Raw genomic sequence first — 15,350 nt, 5'->3', positions numbered from 1 at the left:
TCTGAATTCTTCTGGTCAGGAGTTGTGAAAGGCTACAGAGCTCTTAGAACTGATCCTAGTTTTGGATTTCTTTCTGTTTGCAAAACATCTTTTAAGCAGCTTGTTTTGGAGATTTTAAAATAGGAGTGTGTGCATAACTATATTCTCTCTCTGCCTTTTAAGTCTCCTGTCTTTGTTAGGGAAAGTTATTTTCTCTTAACATGCAATTTGTTATACCTCTTGTGCTGTTCTGCCACATGTATGTTTATTTTCTTTTTATGTATGAAAAGCAAAGCTTGTATTATCTATTTATTTAGGCATTCCCATAACCCTCTCTTACAGTTGCCTTACTGATTCTTCCAGTTATTTAAATTAACATTGCCTGTTTTGCAAGGAATTTAGGCTGTTAACTTCCCTGGGTGTTATGCAAGAGGGTGACTGTGTGATAACTTGCATGAAGAGCTTATCTGAGAATGGTTTAGAAAACTATAATTCACAGCTAAAGAATAATGTAACATGCCCACTCTGGGGAAAAAAATAATCCATGAAGAGTGTCATTCTAAGGTAAAACATTCAAGCAGTGCTGAAGAGTGAATTCTGTCCAGCCCCAAATCCTTGTTCCTGTGCTGTCACAGCTGCAAGCACTGTCACTCTGACATTTACAATTTCTCCCCCTTTCTAAATGCTGTTCACATAATTATGCAAGAGATGCTAATTACCCTCTAATAAAAGGTATGATTACAATTCCACTTTGCCAGTTCTGATTTCAGAAAGCCCTGAAAAGATGTAGTCATAGAAACAAATGGCTGCTCAGCACCCCCAGTTTTACTAGAACCACCCTCTGCTCAAACTGAAGGAAAAACCTCACCCTTGGATGGTTTCCTGGAGAGTGAAAGGCTGGAAAGCCATGGAGCAGCATCACATCTAAACCAGTTTCCATCCCCCTGAGGTTGTTTTGGTGAATAACTGGTTTAGCAGAGATATTTGAACAGCTTGGTCTTGTCTTCAGAGCATCATTTTTAGCAATTTAAATTTGGTTCCTTGACAGAAGCCGTATCCACTCCTCCTGCACCACACTGACCCAATTGATAATATTACAGAATAACAACTGGACTCTGCTCAATGCAGTCCTTAACAGCTCCTGGATATGGGCATTTGATGGAACCAGAATTCAGCTTGGATTGGACTGCCTCAGCCAACTCCACTCTCTTAAGCTAAATCTTTCATTATTAATCAGCATTGCCTACAGTCATATTAATAAATAGACTGAAATCTGGATCCAGATCTCTCTTTACTCATTTAAATCCATTTCTTTTTATAGAAAAATAGACAAGCAGTCAGTGAAGGGCTGCTGCCCAAATGCTGGAAAGTTGCAGTACTTTGTTTTTCACACTAGATTTTCTTTTGCAGGATTCCCCATTCTGTGCTGTGCAGCTCCACTCCTGATGCTCCAGATCAGCTAGAAATTGTGCTTGCAGTTCCAATCCTGATGCTCCAGATCAGCAAACTGCTGACCAAGTGAAGTCTTCAGTGGCTTCTGGACACAGGTCTGAGTTTGGAACTTTTAGGAAATGCATTTACCACGCAGGAGGCGGCTACGGAGGAACCGAATCCTTTTCTTGCTTGCCACAGTGTTGGTCCTCTCCTTCTACCAGCTCCAGTCCAGCCCCTCTGCCCTTCCAGCATCACACAGAGCCCCCCAACCCATGGACCCTGCCAAAGTGACCTCCAGGGACCTCCCCAGCAACAAGACTGCTGTAAGAGGCAATGGCACAGCACCCAAAATAAGGCACTGCATCTATGTGGATCCTGAGCCAGCTGTGCCCGTCACCACATCAGTGGGCACAACACCACAGCAAGAAAATTCCAGTGAAAGCTCCCCAGATGAAAAACCATCCTATGAGTCCAAAGGAGAATATCCCCAGGACCTGTTCAGTGTGGAAGAACGCAGGCAAGGGTGGGTTGTACTTCACATCTTTGGCATGATGTATGTATTTGTGGCCTTGGCCATAGTCTGTGATGAGTATTTTGTCCCTGCTTTGGGAGTGATCACTGAGAAGTTGGAGATCTCTGAAGATGTGGCTGGAGCCACCTTCATGGCAGCAGGTGGATCAGCACCAGAACTCTTCACGTCCCTCATAGGTGTCTTCATCTCACACAGCAATGTCGGCATCGGTACCATTGTGGGCTCAGCAGTGTTTAATATCCTCTTTGTCATTGGCACCTGTGCCCTCTTCTCGAGGCAGATACTCCACCTGACATGGTGGCCCTTATTTAGAGACATCACATTCTACATTGTAGACTTACTGATGCTCATCCTGTTTTTCCTAGACAGTGTCATTGATTGGTGGGAAAGCCTCCTTTTACTGACTGCCTATGCCACATACGTGTTCACCATGAAACATAACGTGTTCCTGGAGCAATGGGTGAAGCAGGAGCTGAAAAAGAAGCTAAATGCTGTACAGGCAGCATCAGCAGAGCATATGCGGAAGGTTGGTGTCCTTACAGTTCAGAGGGCAAGTTGGAAATAACTTTTAGTGTAAACCACAAAGAAAAACTGCATCTCCTTCACAAAGCACATATTCAAACCTCAGAATGCAGGTACTGGTCAATAATTATGGGTTTAAAATGGGGGAAATCCAAACTAGTGAGATCTAAGAAAGTGGAGACCGTCACTAACAGGGAGTTCTGCCTGTGCAATTACTAAATATCTCTTGGCTGCTTTCAAAGGTGTGTGGGATTTTGCTTACTTTGTTGTTCAAAAGAAGTTTCAGCAAGAACACTTGCAGAAACACATTTTTGGTCTGGGAATAAGGTTGGACAATTCTGGTACACAGGGTAGAAAAAGCTTCTGTCCCAGCCTCTTGCAACTGAGAGATGTTGGAGGAAATTCTCTTTTCTCTCTCTGAAGCTAGATGTGTTGCTGGGATGCTGGTGGTATCACTCCTTACCTGATCAGCAGCACAGAAAGGCATCTGGCAGTTTTAGCAACCACTGCCTGCTCTCCTGGGCAGCATTCACAGATTGAAGTGCCCAAACCCAATTCCATGGCAGCAGATTTCAAACTGTCCCCTGGCACTGCATGCTCTGCTAGTCAGATGTGTCCCTGGCCCTCAAGCATGCTTTGCCTTCAGATCCTGGCACTTCACTTCATTTAAGGAAAGGAAGGAAGCAGATAAGGAAAGTCAGGGTAGCTGAAGTGGTGCAGAATCAAGAAACTCCTTCTCTTTCCTATTCCTGGTTTGTTGTTCAGCCAGTCCTCACAGCTGGGAGTCCTGAAAGCTCCTGGGTTACATTTCAGTGGGATACATGTGCAAGAAACTGCAGTGACACACACACATCACTGTGGACATCACCGAACATCACAGATTGAATCCAGCCCTGCACTTGAAGTTTGCAGAGAGCTCTCACTAATGTTTAGTAGCATGACAGAGAGCTGCTGAACCTATCCCTTGGGAAAAATTAATCACAGAAATTATAAATGATGGAAAGTAATGCTAATCACTGTAAAAAAACCCTGTCTTTGAACCTTCTCTCTGCTGGAAAATGAGTAAGCATACACATGTTTGGGGATGCAGTCTGGGTCTATCTGTAGCTACAGGAATCAGTTGTGAGTCTGCCCTCAGGTGCCTGCATCCTCACTGGGAGGCTTTAGGTAGAATCCTGCTTTATTCAGAAGCCAATGGGTTTAAGGAGGCTCATGGCTTTGGCTCTTTCAGTAGCATCCATGGACATTTGTGTCAGCTGTGCCACTTCCCCAGAGGCAGCAGCCTGGAGGATCATTAGATCTTGAAGCAGCAGAGGTGATTGGTCATTTCTGTTCTTCATTGCTTGCAGACAAGCAGGGCAGTTGTAGATGATGGAACAACGAAGCCACCAGATGTGAGGAAGCTTCAGGTAGGTCTAAGAAACTTTACAGGGATCTGAAGTAATGGTATTTTGAATCTCTCCCCTATGTCAGGTCATAAATAAAAGTGTCAACTCCTGTGTCAAGAAACCTGGACCAAAGCCTGTACCATATCAGGCACAATGGCCACAGTTTGCTCAAGGAGACACCTGGCAGAATCCTGTCCTTTAAGGAATTTTTACAAAATTTAAGAGACAGCTCAGGCTTCCCAGGTGGATTTAACTAGAAGAGTGCTGCTCATTCTCTGCTATAAAACAGTCGTATAGAAATTCAGACAGTGACTCTTCTTACCTGGTTTCATGGCCAAATTTCTTCCTGGGCTGTCATAGCAGCAGCTGGTGGGGTCTGTCCTTTCCCTTTTGCTCAGCAAACACTGAGCACTGATTCCTCTGTTGCTGTTGAATTGCTGCCCCATGGCCTGGAGAGGCCGTGTCTGGTGTAGAGGACCAAGAAGCTGGAACTGAGTGGTTTTGTGCCTTCCCACAGCCTGGCCCAGCCCTGCAGCGGGGCAGCAGCTCGGCCTCCCTGCACAACTCTCAGATGCGCGGCACCATCGTCCAGCTCATGATCCACACCCTGGACCCCCTGGCAGAAGGTGAGTGCATGCTCCACACCACAGGGCCTTGGCTTCACAGCCCTGAGTGGTTTCACTGGGAATACAATCAGTATTTTGGGGTCAGTAACTCACCCTTGGGGTGCAGCTGAGTATCACAGGTGGTGTCAGGTGCAGGGAGCTCTGTGACAGTGGGATGTGCCCCTTCCGGTTGCGTGGCTGCCAAGGACAAACACCTCATGTTTTGGTCCTGCCATGCCTGCTTTTCCTGTGCCCAACTGGTTACTGCTGTGGTGGCAGCTGCTGCTGGGGTCCCTGGAAGTGGTGACATCCTCTATCTCTGCTGTCTCTCTGATTGCAGTGCAGTTAATGTGAGTTAAAGGCTCCCCCTGTCCCATAGCACATCCCATCTTCCTCTTCTTAGCTCAGACCTCATCCCAGCCCTGAAAGAGCAGCACAAAAAGAGGATAAATCCCTTGAGGAATTCTCTTTTTGACAGTGGTTAAAATCCCAGCTGAGATTCTAATCCTGATGGTGAGGCCAATTCTGTGTGATTCAGGCTGACACCTCTGAAATCCCACCAATCATCACTGCCATGGCACAGTGTGCCCACAGCCCTGTGCAGGCAATGGGCAGCTCCCCAGGGCCAGGGAATGACCAGCTCAGATCCAAGACCTCTTTTAAACTGCCCAGGAAGCCTCATCTCCAGACAGACCAGGGTGTTTGTACACAGCCTTTTAATGTGTTGCTTTATATTAACTTTAATCCAATCACACTGTGGAGGTTTATTTTCAAAGGAGTGAAGCACATTAATAAAAAACATCTTTAAGATTTTCTTTCCTAGCCCAGAACATGCCCCACCCCTCCACTGCCCTACTTGTTCTAAAGAGATTATCTGCTGCTCATTCAAAGAGAGATTGAAGCTAAGCAGATCAACACCTCTCGTGTCCCTCACAGAGGTTACAAAGAGGACTCTCCAGATCAGAATCCCAGCTGCACAAACTGATCAAGAGAACAAGGAGGCTGGAGGAGGACAGCAAGGCAGATCAGTGTCTGCTTTGACAGATTCCAGTGAAGGCACCCAATGTGTTATCAACAGTAGCCTAACAAGAGCCAGACTCATCAGGGTTTGTTCCTTGCCTCCTGTGCCTCCAAAAGGTTGTATCAACAGCACCAGCATAGACCCAAAACCTTCCAAGAGGATGTGCCATTGCCTTGAGCATCAGAAAGTGCCAGAATTGAGGGGCTACTGCCACTCAAAAACCTTCCATCACCTTCTCATCCTTCCCACACCTCTAAATGTCTCTGTGCAGTATCTACCCACCCAAGGCCACCACAAGTTTGGCTTTCTGATCCAGGTTGGTGCCCTGGTGAAACTCTGGGACCCCTCAGCAGGAGAGCTCTGAGGGGCTGAGGTTGGCAGCCAAGGCCAAGGAGAGCCCCAGCCAGTTCAGCCCAGAAGAGGGAGCTTTCCCCTGGCCTTGCTGAAGAGGCTACTGCTCCCCGGCCTTGTGAATATGGAATAAACAGGACCTGGCGACCAGTTTGGATTTTCTCTCAAAGAGAACTTGCCTACTCATTTCATAGAATCACTGCATCCTTTAGTTTGAAAAGGACCTTTAAGATCATCAAGTCCGACTGTTCCCCCAGCACTGCCAAGGCCACATGTCCCCCAGTGCCCCATCCACACATCCTTTAAACCCCTCCGGGCATGGTGACTCCCTGTGCCAGGCTTGAGAACCCTTCGGGTGCAGGAATTTTTCCCGGTATGCAGCCTGCGCCGGCGGCCCGGCAGGATGAGTTCTGTGTGTGCAGCAGCCACTAGATGGGAGTGTGACCGTGTGTATCTGTGCCCGATACTGCAGGGACCGTGCGGGGATGGGCTGCAACAGCCTCTCCTGAAGGGTTTTATAAACCAGAGCCTCTACTTTAATAACGCCACTGAGCTAATGGCAAAACCTCTGCCCCAGCTACATGCCTGCTGCACTCAAGGCTGTGAGAAACAGGACACCACCTAACAAAATATAACAATAAAATTACTGATATTACAACAGCTCAGCACTCAAAAATCAAGGAGCCAATGTGTCAAATCCTGTGTGTCTTGTAGGAGATACTCCTTAATCTGATAACTTCCTACCTAAAGAAAAGAGTTTGGAGAAAAGGAATTTCTGCATAGACTGAGAAAACTAAGTGCCTTGAGGAGCTTGGCCAAAGAGATGGAATAACATCCCAAGGAAGGATCTGGAAAAGGATTTGAACCTGCAAGGCATATGAGGGCTTGTGTTCTGATATGTCAATAGCTCCTAGTCCTGTGTTAACAGCCCTGCAGCCCTGTGGGACCCTGGGGACAGCTGTGCCTGCTTCCCATGGATCTCCAACACTGTCCCTCCCTTTGCTGGGTGTGCAGCTCTCTCTGTACCAGGCACATTTCTGTAATTAGGCCGCCACATAAAAGATGATCCCAAAGCAATATATCTTTCCTCAAGGGCTCTTGTTCCTTCTTGCCAAGGCCTGTGGCATCAGCACTTACAGGCTGTGGAAATGAACACTCAACAGAAGGAAAAGGTTGCCAACAGTTGCTCAGCAGTTCCTCCCTGAACCTGCTGCAATCAGGATTCTGTAGGGTTTCCTTCTTTCAGCTGCCCTTGCTTTTTATTTGGGCAGCACAGAAGTGGTTTCAGGGCAGCAAGGCCCAAAACATAGAAAAGCTGCCAGCACTGGGCCTCCAATCCCAAAAGCAGGGGCAGAAGTCTTGGAAATGCAGGAGCGTGAAACACAAAGCTGCAACACCCCTTGTGTGAAACAAAATTTCTCTTTTGAAGAGTGGATTGAGTTCAGAATGTGGAGTTATTTCTTTTTGTATTAGGAAGGTATCATTATTTAAGTCTTTGTCTCAGAGAGACTACGCGTTTACTTTGGAAGTTCTAATATTTACATGGCATCCTGAATTATATTTTTGATAGAACTTTTTACCTTCAATGTGCCTTTTTTTAAATTAGGAATTTCTAGCAAGTTTGTTCTCTTGTCCTTTTCCCCAGTTCCTGTGAAAATGAGTAGAAGAAGAGCATGAGATCTTTTCCAGATCATCCCATTAGAGACCAGAGGGAACTGTTGGGGAAGTAAAGGCAGTGAGGATTTTGGAAATGCTCAGGAACCCTCTCATTTCTGAACCTCTAGCCTTACCACCAGACTCTTTAAACTCTAGTCACACAGGGAACAAAGCAGAAACCTACATTTCTTTTTGAATGAAGCAGAAGGCTCCAGCAGAGAGGTTGTCAGAGCTGCGTGCCCTCACTATGCCCCAGTTAACAGGGTAATGATTTTGAAAATTAGACCAGAGCAGTGGGCACTGTTGCAGGCTGGAGAAGGCTGAAGGCAGCTACAGCTTCTCCTTGCTTCATTAGCATTCCAGATCCAGAGGGCAAAAAGGAATCACAAGACTTTTTTTATACTTCCACTTTTATATAGCAGAATCTCCAAATCCTTCAGGCTCATGCCAAACTGTAAAGAAAAAATCCTCCCTGCTGATTGTGTTGCCAGTCCTGTTAGAGTGAATATTAGAGCCAAAGAGTGAATTAAATGTAAGAGCCAAATTCAAGGTAGAAGCTCAGCTGCTACCTGAAGTCCATCCTGGATGCTGTCAGTTCAGAGGACAAGACTTCTCCTGGAGAGCCTCTCAGGGCCACTGGACACAGACATGTCCTGTGTGATGGGCTCTCAGCCGTGGGGACAGAGCGGCCAGCAGTGAATGGCCCAGGGGACTGAGAGGGACACTGCCTTGCACAGCCCATGGACATCCTTCCTCCCCATGCTGACCTGCAGATCTGGCCAGCTTAGAGCCAGCTCTGCCTCCAGTCTCAGTCCCTCCTGCAGGAATTGTGTGCCAGAGGAATTACCACCCTTTTAAAGGAGGCTGATCTCATGAGAACTGGCCAGTGGCCTGGGCCTAATCTGTTTATCCTGACAGAGATGCTCCTGGGCTCCTCCCAGCCTGGGGCCTGGCTGAGGGCAGCGAGCCAGGAACTGGAATTTCCATAATCTCAGGCTGAGCCTGACCCTGCTGACTGGAGCTTCTGCAGCAGCTTCAGGGAAAAGCCAAACAGAAGGATGCATTGCCCAGTGCTTAGAGGAGACTGGGAGCAAAAGGTCACCCCTGCACTGAGGGATGTGCTTGTGCACAAGCACAGGGGGAAGGAAGCCAACATTTCACATCCCCTCCAGTGACCTTCAGTATTGACAAGGAGCATGGAAGAGTCAGGCTCTTGAGTCCCAGCCAGCCTTTCCAAGGAGAAGAAATGATAATTTGATTAGAAATTCTTACCTGCAAGGGTGGTGAGCTCCCAGAACAGGGTGCCCAGAGAAGCTGTGACTGCCCCTGGATCCCTGGAAGTGTTCAAGGCCAGGATGGATGGGGCTTGGAGCAGCCTGGGATGGTAGAAGTTGTCCCAGCTCATGGCAGGGGTGTGGGATTGGCCTTTAAGGTCCCTTCCAACCCAAACCATTCTGGTACTCCATGATGGTTTCATCCTAGTCCAACCATTCCAGTGCTCATTGGAAATCCCAGCTAGTGAAAGATGTTTCTGTCAGACAGCAGCAGGAATCTCACCAGTGTAGGACTTGTCCCCTGAGGTCTTCCTGTCTGGGCTGGGCCCAGTTATTGGACATACAGCAGAAGTTACTGATTTTCACAAGGTTCAGCTCACAACAATAGTTCTGCCCACATGGCTGGACATGCTATTTCTATTATCTCAGTGTCACAGTGATTAATAAAATGGTAGGGCCCCACCCTTGAGGCAATATGACAACTGCACCTTCTGGGTGCATAGTCAACAACACAGTAGATTAAATCAGTGTGATAAAACTTTCAGAGAAAATTATTTTACAGCCCTGCACACAAGCCAAACACAGCATTGGCCAATTCTTGTGGCTACTGCCCATGTGCAAAGCCAGTAACCCTCAGTCATTGTGTGTGCAGCTCAACAGAGGACAGAGATTAGAGCAAAATGGGGCTTTTCTTTGAGCCCATTCTTGTTCACTTTCACTGAGAGCAGTAAGACATTTGAGTAAAAAACAACTATAGAGCCACACAGTTCCACAGTTCACTGTAAATCAATAAAAAAAGCAGCTCAGCTGAGTAAGGCAGAGCTTGGTTCACAGTGGAAGAATCTCTCAGCAGTCCCAGAAATAGAGCACCAGACCTGTGCTGCTGAAGAACATCTCTCAGACAGCCTGAACCATGCTGAACCTGGATACCAGGAATTTAGAACAGCTCCAGCAGGAGACACTTGTGTATACTTAGAAAAATCAATCATTTTCCAGGGAATGGGAACATAAAAGGTGTTTATTTTCCATTCCCTTCAGGTGCCCAGGCTGTAAGCAGCACCCTAAAGCCTCTTCAACAGCCACATGGCAGGAGGAAGGTGTGATTTTTAGTTTGCTCATAATCTAGCCTAGGAAAAAAATCAATAGTCCATTGTGATCATGATGATATTGCACTGAAACTCCCCATCTGTTCTTTCTGCATTTTATTCCTATAAAGTACAGATATCCTTTGTATTACTGACCTGAAAAGGATTTCTCATTCCTCTTGATGCCTTGAGAGGCTGGCTAGAACAGAGGCTAGACAGTGTTAAAGGAATAAAGTAGGGATTTATTAAAAGGCCTTCAAAGAATACACCTTGGGCAGTACAAGAGCCTGGCCAGGGCTACACCCGAGATGGACAGCAGGTCACACATTTCCACACTTTCATAAGTTTTGGTCCATTTCCATATTGGAGTTAATTATCCAATTGCAGCTCCGGGTTATGCAGCCCCATCCTCCCAGGTTGCTCTCCTCAGTTTGCTGTTGTTTGCACTTTTTGGGCCTGAAGCTGCAATGGTGTCCTTGGTTCTGGGGCTGGAAAAGGAGTTTTGTCTGAACTGTAAAGAGAACTTGATAACACTGTATATGAAGTTTAGAGTTATGTACTAATGCAGTACAGAATCTGGAAAATATAAAAGCTAAAAACTTTAGGCATCACTCTATATTCTCCTTAAATAGTTCTGTCAAATTGCTGGTGTAATTGCTGTAGCACCAAGCAGTTAAATCCAACAGCTATGAGCACCTAGCAGCAGCCAAACCTGAGCTCACAGCTAGAACAACCCTGGGGCAGCACCTGCAGGGTGAAGGGGGCAAGAGCTCGTGAGTGTTGGGGGAGGCAGGGCCAGGGGGGCTTTGCAGTGACAGCCCCTGATGATCGTGTCCTTCTCACCCACAGCAAAATTTAAAGACAGGGTTGACACCCTGAGCAAATTGGCCAAGGCCAAGGATGAGACCCTGGAAGGACAAGGCTCCCAGCCAGGTGAGTGCAGGAAGAGCCAGCACTGTTTGCCTTGTTTTGCACTGCAAGCCCTCACCCCTTCCCAGCACGCAAAGCCCAAGGGCAGGCAAGGAAACTCTGGGGTGTAACACAAATTTTGTGCTGTTTCTGGGCACAGATGGCTGCTGTAACAATGCAGCAGGAATCGATTGATGCACGCAGCCATCCCCAGAGGAGCTGTTAGTGAGGCAGGGCAGGGAGAGCTGCAAGGGTGGACTGCAAATGCCAGAGCTGACCTGTGCTACAACACAGATTTGTGCTGCCAGCAAGGCTGAAGATTTTGAACACCAAGAAACTTTGGTGTGGAAAGTGCCAGCTCCACACAACCCAGGCACCTGAGCACCTCACAGAGGTGAATGAGCCCAAACTTGAGAGAAACACCGTTTAAAACCCAAGTAAATTCATGGTGTGTTCTATAAATACCACACTGACTTCACTCCCTCATCCCTGCTCCGTGTTATCCATATTTCTGCTGTTCCCAAGAGGTTTCCGTGTTCCTCTTGGCTATGCAGGTTAATGCAGGAACAGCAGGACATTGCAGTTATTTCCTTGCATGTGTCAGCACTTTCCTATTTGCTTTTGAATACCCACCAAAAGATCAGGGATTAAAGTCTGGCAGCACATCCTGGTCATTTCTCAGAAGCCTTGAAGAGTATCGGGTCCCTGGAGAATGCTGTGCTCTACAGAGGGAGGGGGGAGCTGGGGGGAAACCCGAGGAGCAAAGCTTTACATCCTTTCTGGGTTTTAAGGATGGTTTTAATACAAACTTCAGAATCCAGAAAGAAACCAAGAAATGCCCATCAGCTGTAGATGAGGTAATTAGCATTTCCCTGCCCCTTACAGCAGTTCTGCATGAAGGTCAGAGGAGCACCAAGGTCTCAGTCTGTTCCAGGTGGGCCAAATTCTGCCCAGATTTACTATACACAATCACAGCAATCATGGAGGACACGCAACAAACCAAAGCAATCTGAGGGTATTTAACCTGAAATGCCACCACTGTGGGAGGGAGCTGAGACCCTCTGCTGGTCACAGGGAAGGTGATCCCTGATATGGTGGGCACTCATCCAGGATGACTGAAACCAGCATTCCTTCTTATTGCTCTTGCAGAAGAGGGAAAGAAAGCACCAAGCAACGTCCAGGTGACTCCTGCCACTGAGTCTGAGCCCAGCAAGGACACACAGAAGGCAGATGTGCCACAGGATGGACAGGTACCCAAATCAGGAGCACAGGCACTGAGTGCCCACCCAGGCTGACCTTCACATGTCCTTTCCTTCTTCCCTCTCCAGAGCTGTTGGGACAGGACCCAGCCCATGTCACTGCCATCTATAAATAGGCCCTGTGTGTAGTAATCTAAGATGCTGGCTGAAACACTTTGGCTTACAAACACAAATTGGGTCCAAACGATGACACCAAGTGATACTGGATAGTATTGACCCCTCAAGTGACTCTTCTGAGGGTACTCCAGGGTAAGGAGAGATAAGAGCACCTGCCTGTCCTGTGCTCACCAGCAGACTGTTCTGTTTTGCTCCCCAAATCCCTTTTGGGTGATTGGGCAGTTCCAATGAATAAAAGTTTTTTTCAAGGACATGAAATATTTGTTTCTAAAAGGTGGTTCTAATTAATGGATGCCCATTAGTTAACAATACACAGGTGCTGGGTTGGGGTGTGCCTGGGTCCTGTCCCACAAGAGCTGTGACTGCCCTCAGCAGGTTACAAATGTGAGCTCTGCTCAGGTGAGGCCACAGTGAGTAACTGCAGCTCCTTGTTCTGCTCCTTGGGCGAAAATATATTGGCTTTTTGATTTTTTTATTCTGTGTACAGCCCCCCCCGTCAAGCAGTGACACCTCAGACGACAGCAGCTCTGAGAGCCAGGAGGACAGTGATAGTGACAGCACAGAGAGTGATGAAAACGATGAGCCCTTGTCTCTGGAATGGCCAGAATCAAGGACAAAACAAGCAATTTACCTCTTCCTCTTTCCCATTGTCTTTCCTCTCTGGAGCACTCTGCCTGATGTCAGAAACTCGGTAAGAATCCATCTTCCTTCTGCTCCTGGAGGCATGAACTGAGCTACAGATTTCCTCTGGGCCAGAGTCCCTGGGTCCATTTTCCCATGTCTGGAGTCTTTGCATGGCTGAAGGGCTGTAACTACTGCAGGGAGTGGGACAGGAGCCCCAGCTGCAGTGTAATGTCATTCCAGACTTAATTTAATAAACCACAAATTCTAGCAACTACAGGTCACCTAATCAAGCTGAAAAAGAGCAAACAGAGACCAGGGTCCAAGTTAAAGCAATCAATTGCAGTGAAGTGTTTCAGGTGAATAGTTTTCAATGGGGACTATTAACTTCCCTGAAACTTCTCTTTTTTCTTTCCAAACTTGATTTCAACAGGAATCAAAAAAATTCTTTGTCATCACATTTTTTGGATCCATCCTCTGGATTGCGGCATTCTCTTATCTCATGGTGTGGTGGGCTCACCAGGTGAGAGGTTTTGTCCTTCCTGCAAATCCCCATTTCAGATCAAGTAGATGGAGTGAGGGGACAGAATTACTGTGACATTTTATCTGATTAATTACAGCTGCAGTCATCCATCACAACTGTAGAAACTTTGTTTTGTTAGAACCCAAAAGGGAATTTTTGATGTCCTTTTTTTTGATTTGACAAAGATGCATTCATTTCTGAGAGCTTCTAACAGAGTTTGTGCATCAGTAAAAGCACCATCAAGATATATCTTAATTCTGACTTTTCATTAATGAATGTTTCTGTGCAGAACATAATTATCCATTACCTAATTAAAATTCTAGGAAAATATAGGTTCTGATTCTGGAAGATGCTAAATGTTCTTCCCTCCCCCATCTTAATATTCACCTTGTATTCTGGGAAATAACATTTCCATCTTGTAGGAACAGCCCCCCAGTCTGTATTGAGTGATATACAGCACATGCACAGTAGATCTGATCATTCCATAAATCCAAGGGCTGTCATCTCCAAAGGCCCTTAGATCTTGCACAACTGATGTTAAATTTGCAAAGGTAGACAACATCCAGAAGAGGAGGACTGAGGACAGGAAAATTGACCTTGGCTCAGTGCTGGCATCAATGTGGTCAGATTTCCTACACTACAGAGCAAACCCAGAATCAACAGACACAGTAAAATGGAAATTATTAATCCTATAAATCAGGAAAATGCTGCCACACTTATGGGACTTAGAATATTTTAACTCAAGTATGGCACAAACCCTTAACACTGCACAGAGCAATTGCACTCCATGTTCCACTGCTAAAGCCCTACCCAACATTGTGTTGATTAGGTTGGTGAGACAATTGGGATCTCAGAGGAGATTATGGGGTTAACCATACTGGCAGCAGGCACATCCATCCCTGACCTCATCACCAGTGTCATCGTGGCCCGGAAGGGCCTGGGGGACATGGCTGTGTCCAGCTCTGTGGGCAGCAACATCTTCGACATCACTGTTGGGTGAGTACCAGGGCCATGCTAAGAGCTGCATTTCTTCTGAAACACAAAGTTACCTGGTTTGAAACCAACGTGCCTCAGTTAATTTCATTTTAGCTGTAGTTAAGTGAAGGGCAGCTGAGCAACCAGTTCCTTTTGAAGAAACCCAACCCAAATCCAAACCCAACCAGGAAAGACAAACTGTTGTAACTCAGCCCACTATCTTCACCCAATTAACCAAATCACCATTCAACACAAAATTACCAATTTTTCAAGACAAAAATGCAAGACATCTTTGGCTAATGTCCAAGTTGTACAGGAGCCTTACCTGGTCACTCCGACATTCATCTCCTGGGGAAGGTCAGTATCAGTGCCTGCATCTCCCATCCTCAACCATCAGGACATTTCTTTATTATAGCTCACCAAGGCACTTGATCTTAGGTATTATTTTCAAACCCTTTTACTCTTGGATTGCATTATGATAGTGCAAGCATTATCCAAATGTATTTTTGACAGGAAAAACATCCAGTTTAGATTTATGCTGAGTTATATTGAATACAATAATGCATTTTTCCCCCTGTACCAGTTTGGAAAAATTGCTTAGTTATGATGCAGATAACAAACTGCCTTAAAACATTTATTTCAATTACTTTTCCCTTCCTTGCAGCCTACCAGTTCCCTGGTTCCTTTTTTCTATCTTCAATGGCCTCAGCCCTGTGGCAGTCAGCAGCAATGGTTTGTTTTGTGCAATTGTTCTCCTTTTCCTCATGCTCCTGTTTGTGATTATCTCTATTGCTATCTGTAAATGGAAAATGAACAAATTACTGGGGCTCACCATGTTTGCTCTTTACTTTGTGTTTCTGATCATCAGTGTGATGTTAGAGGACAAGATAATATCCTGCCCAGTGTCTGTATGACATGTGGACACTTCAAGATGGCTGTGAGGATCCAGCAACATCAAAAGGGGGCTGAGGTAGCAGTTGTTCTACTGAAAAAAAGCAACCAGAATTGTAACAAACTTACTGAAAATAAGATTCCTTTAACATGCTAAAAAATAAATCATCTTAACTGGTGTGTCAGCCTCTACGGTTTTTCTTTAGGA

General features: G+C 46.2%; 1 protein-coding gene across 1 annotated transcript; it reads left to right on the top strand.

The window, feature by feature from the left end:
• The first annotated feature begins 1,550 nt into the window (after window positions 1-1,550).
• Window positions 1,551-15,165, top strand: SLC24A1 (solute carrier family 24 member 1). The gene is made up of 9 exons (XM_059482356.1): window positions 1,551-2,471; window positions 3,817-3,876; window positions 4,373-4,481; window positions 10,697-10,780; window positions 11,906-12,006; window positions 12,620-12,823; window positions 13,187-13,276; window positions 14,106-14,272; window positions 14,916-15,165. Exons 1-9 carry the CDS (start codon window positions 1,551-1,553, stop codon window positions 15,163-15,165), a joined length of 1,986 nt encoding a protein of 661 aa, XP_059338339.1.
• Window positions 15,166-15,350: the final 185 nt, after the last annotated feature.

Source organism: Ammospiza nelsoni, chromosome 14 (genome assembly GCF_027579445.1).
Source record: "Ammospiza nelsoni isolate bAmmNel1 chromosome 14, bAmmNel1.pri, whole genome shotgun sequence".
Classification (NCBI taxonomy): domain Eukaryota; kingdom Metazoa; phylum Chordata; class Aves; order Passeriformes; family Passerellidae; genus Ammospiza; species Ammospiza nelsoni.
The sequence above is the reverse complement of the archived record's forward strand: the minus strand, read 5'-3'. Positions and strand labels throughout refer to the sequence as shown.

Excerpts from the sequence above, each read along its gene's own strand:
- SLC24A1 (XM_059482356.1), top strand. The coding sequence starts at position 1,551 with ATGCATTTACCACGCAGGAGGCGGCTACGGAGGAACCGAATCCTTTTC. Across the intron at positions 3,877-4,372 it reads CAGATGTGAGGAAGCTTCAG|CCTGGCCCAGCCCTGCAGCG; the intron begins GTAGGTCTAAGA and ends GCCTTCCCACAG. Across the intron at positions 14,273-14,915 it reads ATCTTCGACATCACTGTTGG|CCTACCAGTTCCCTGGTTCC; the intron begins GTGAGTACCAGG and ends CCTTCCTTGCAG.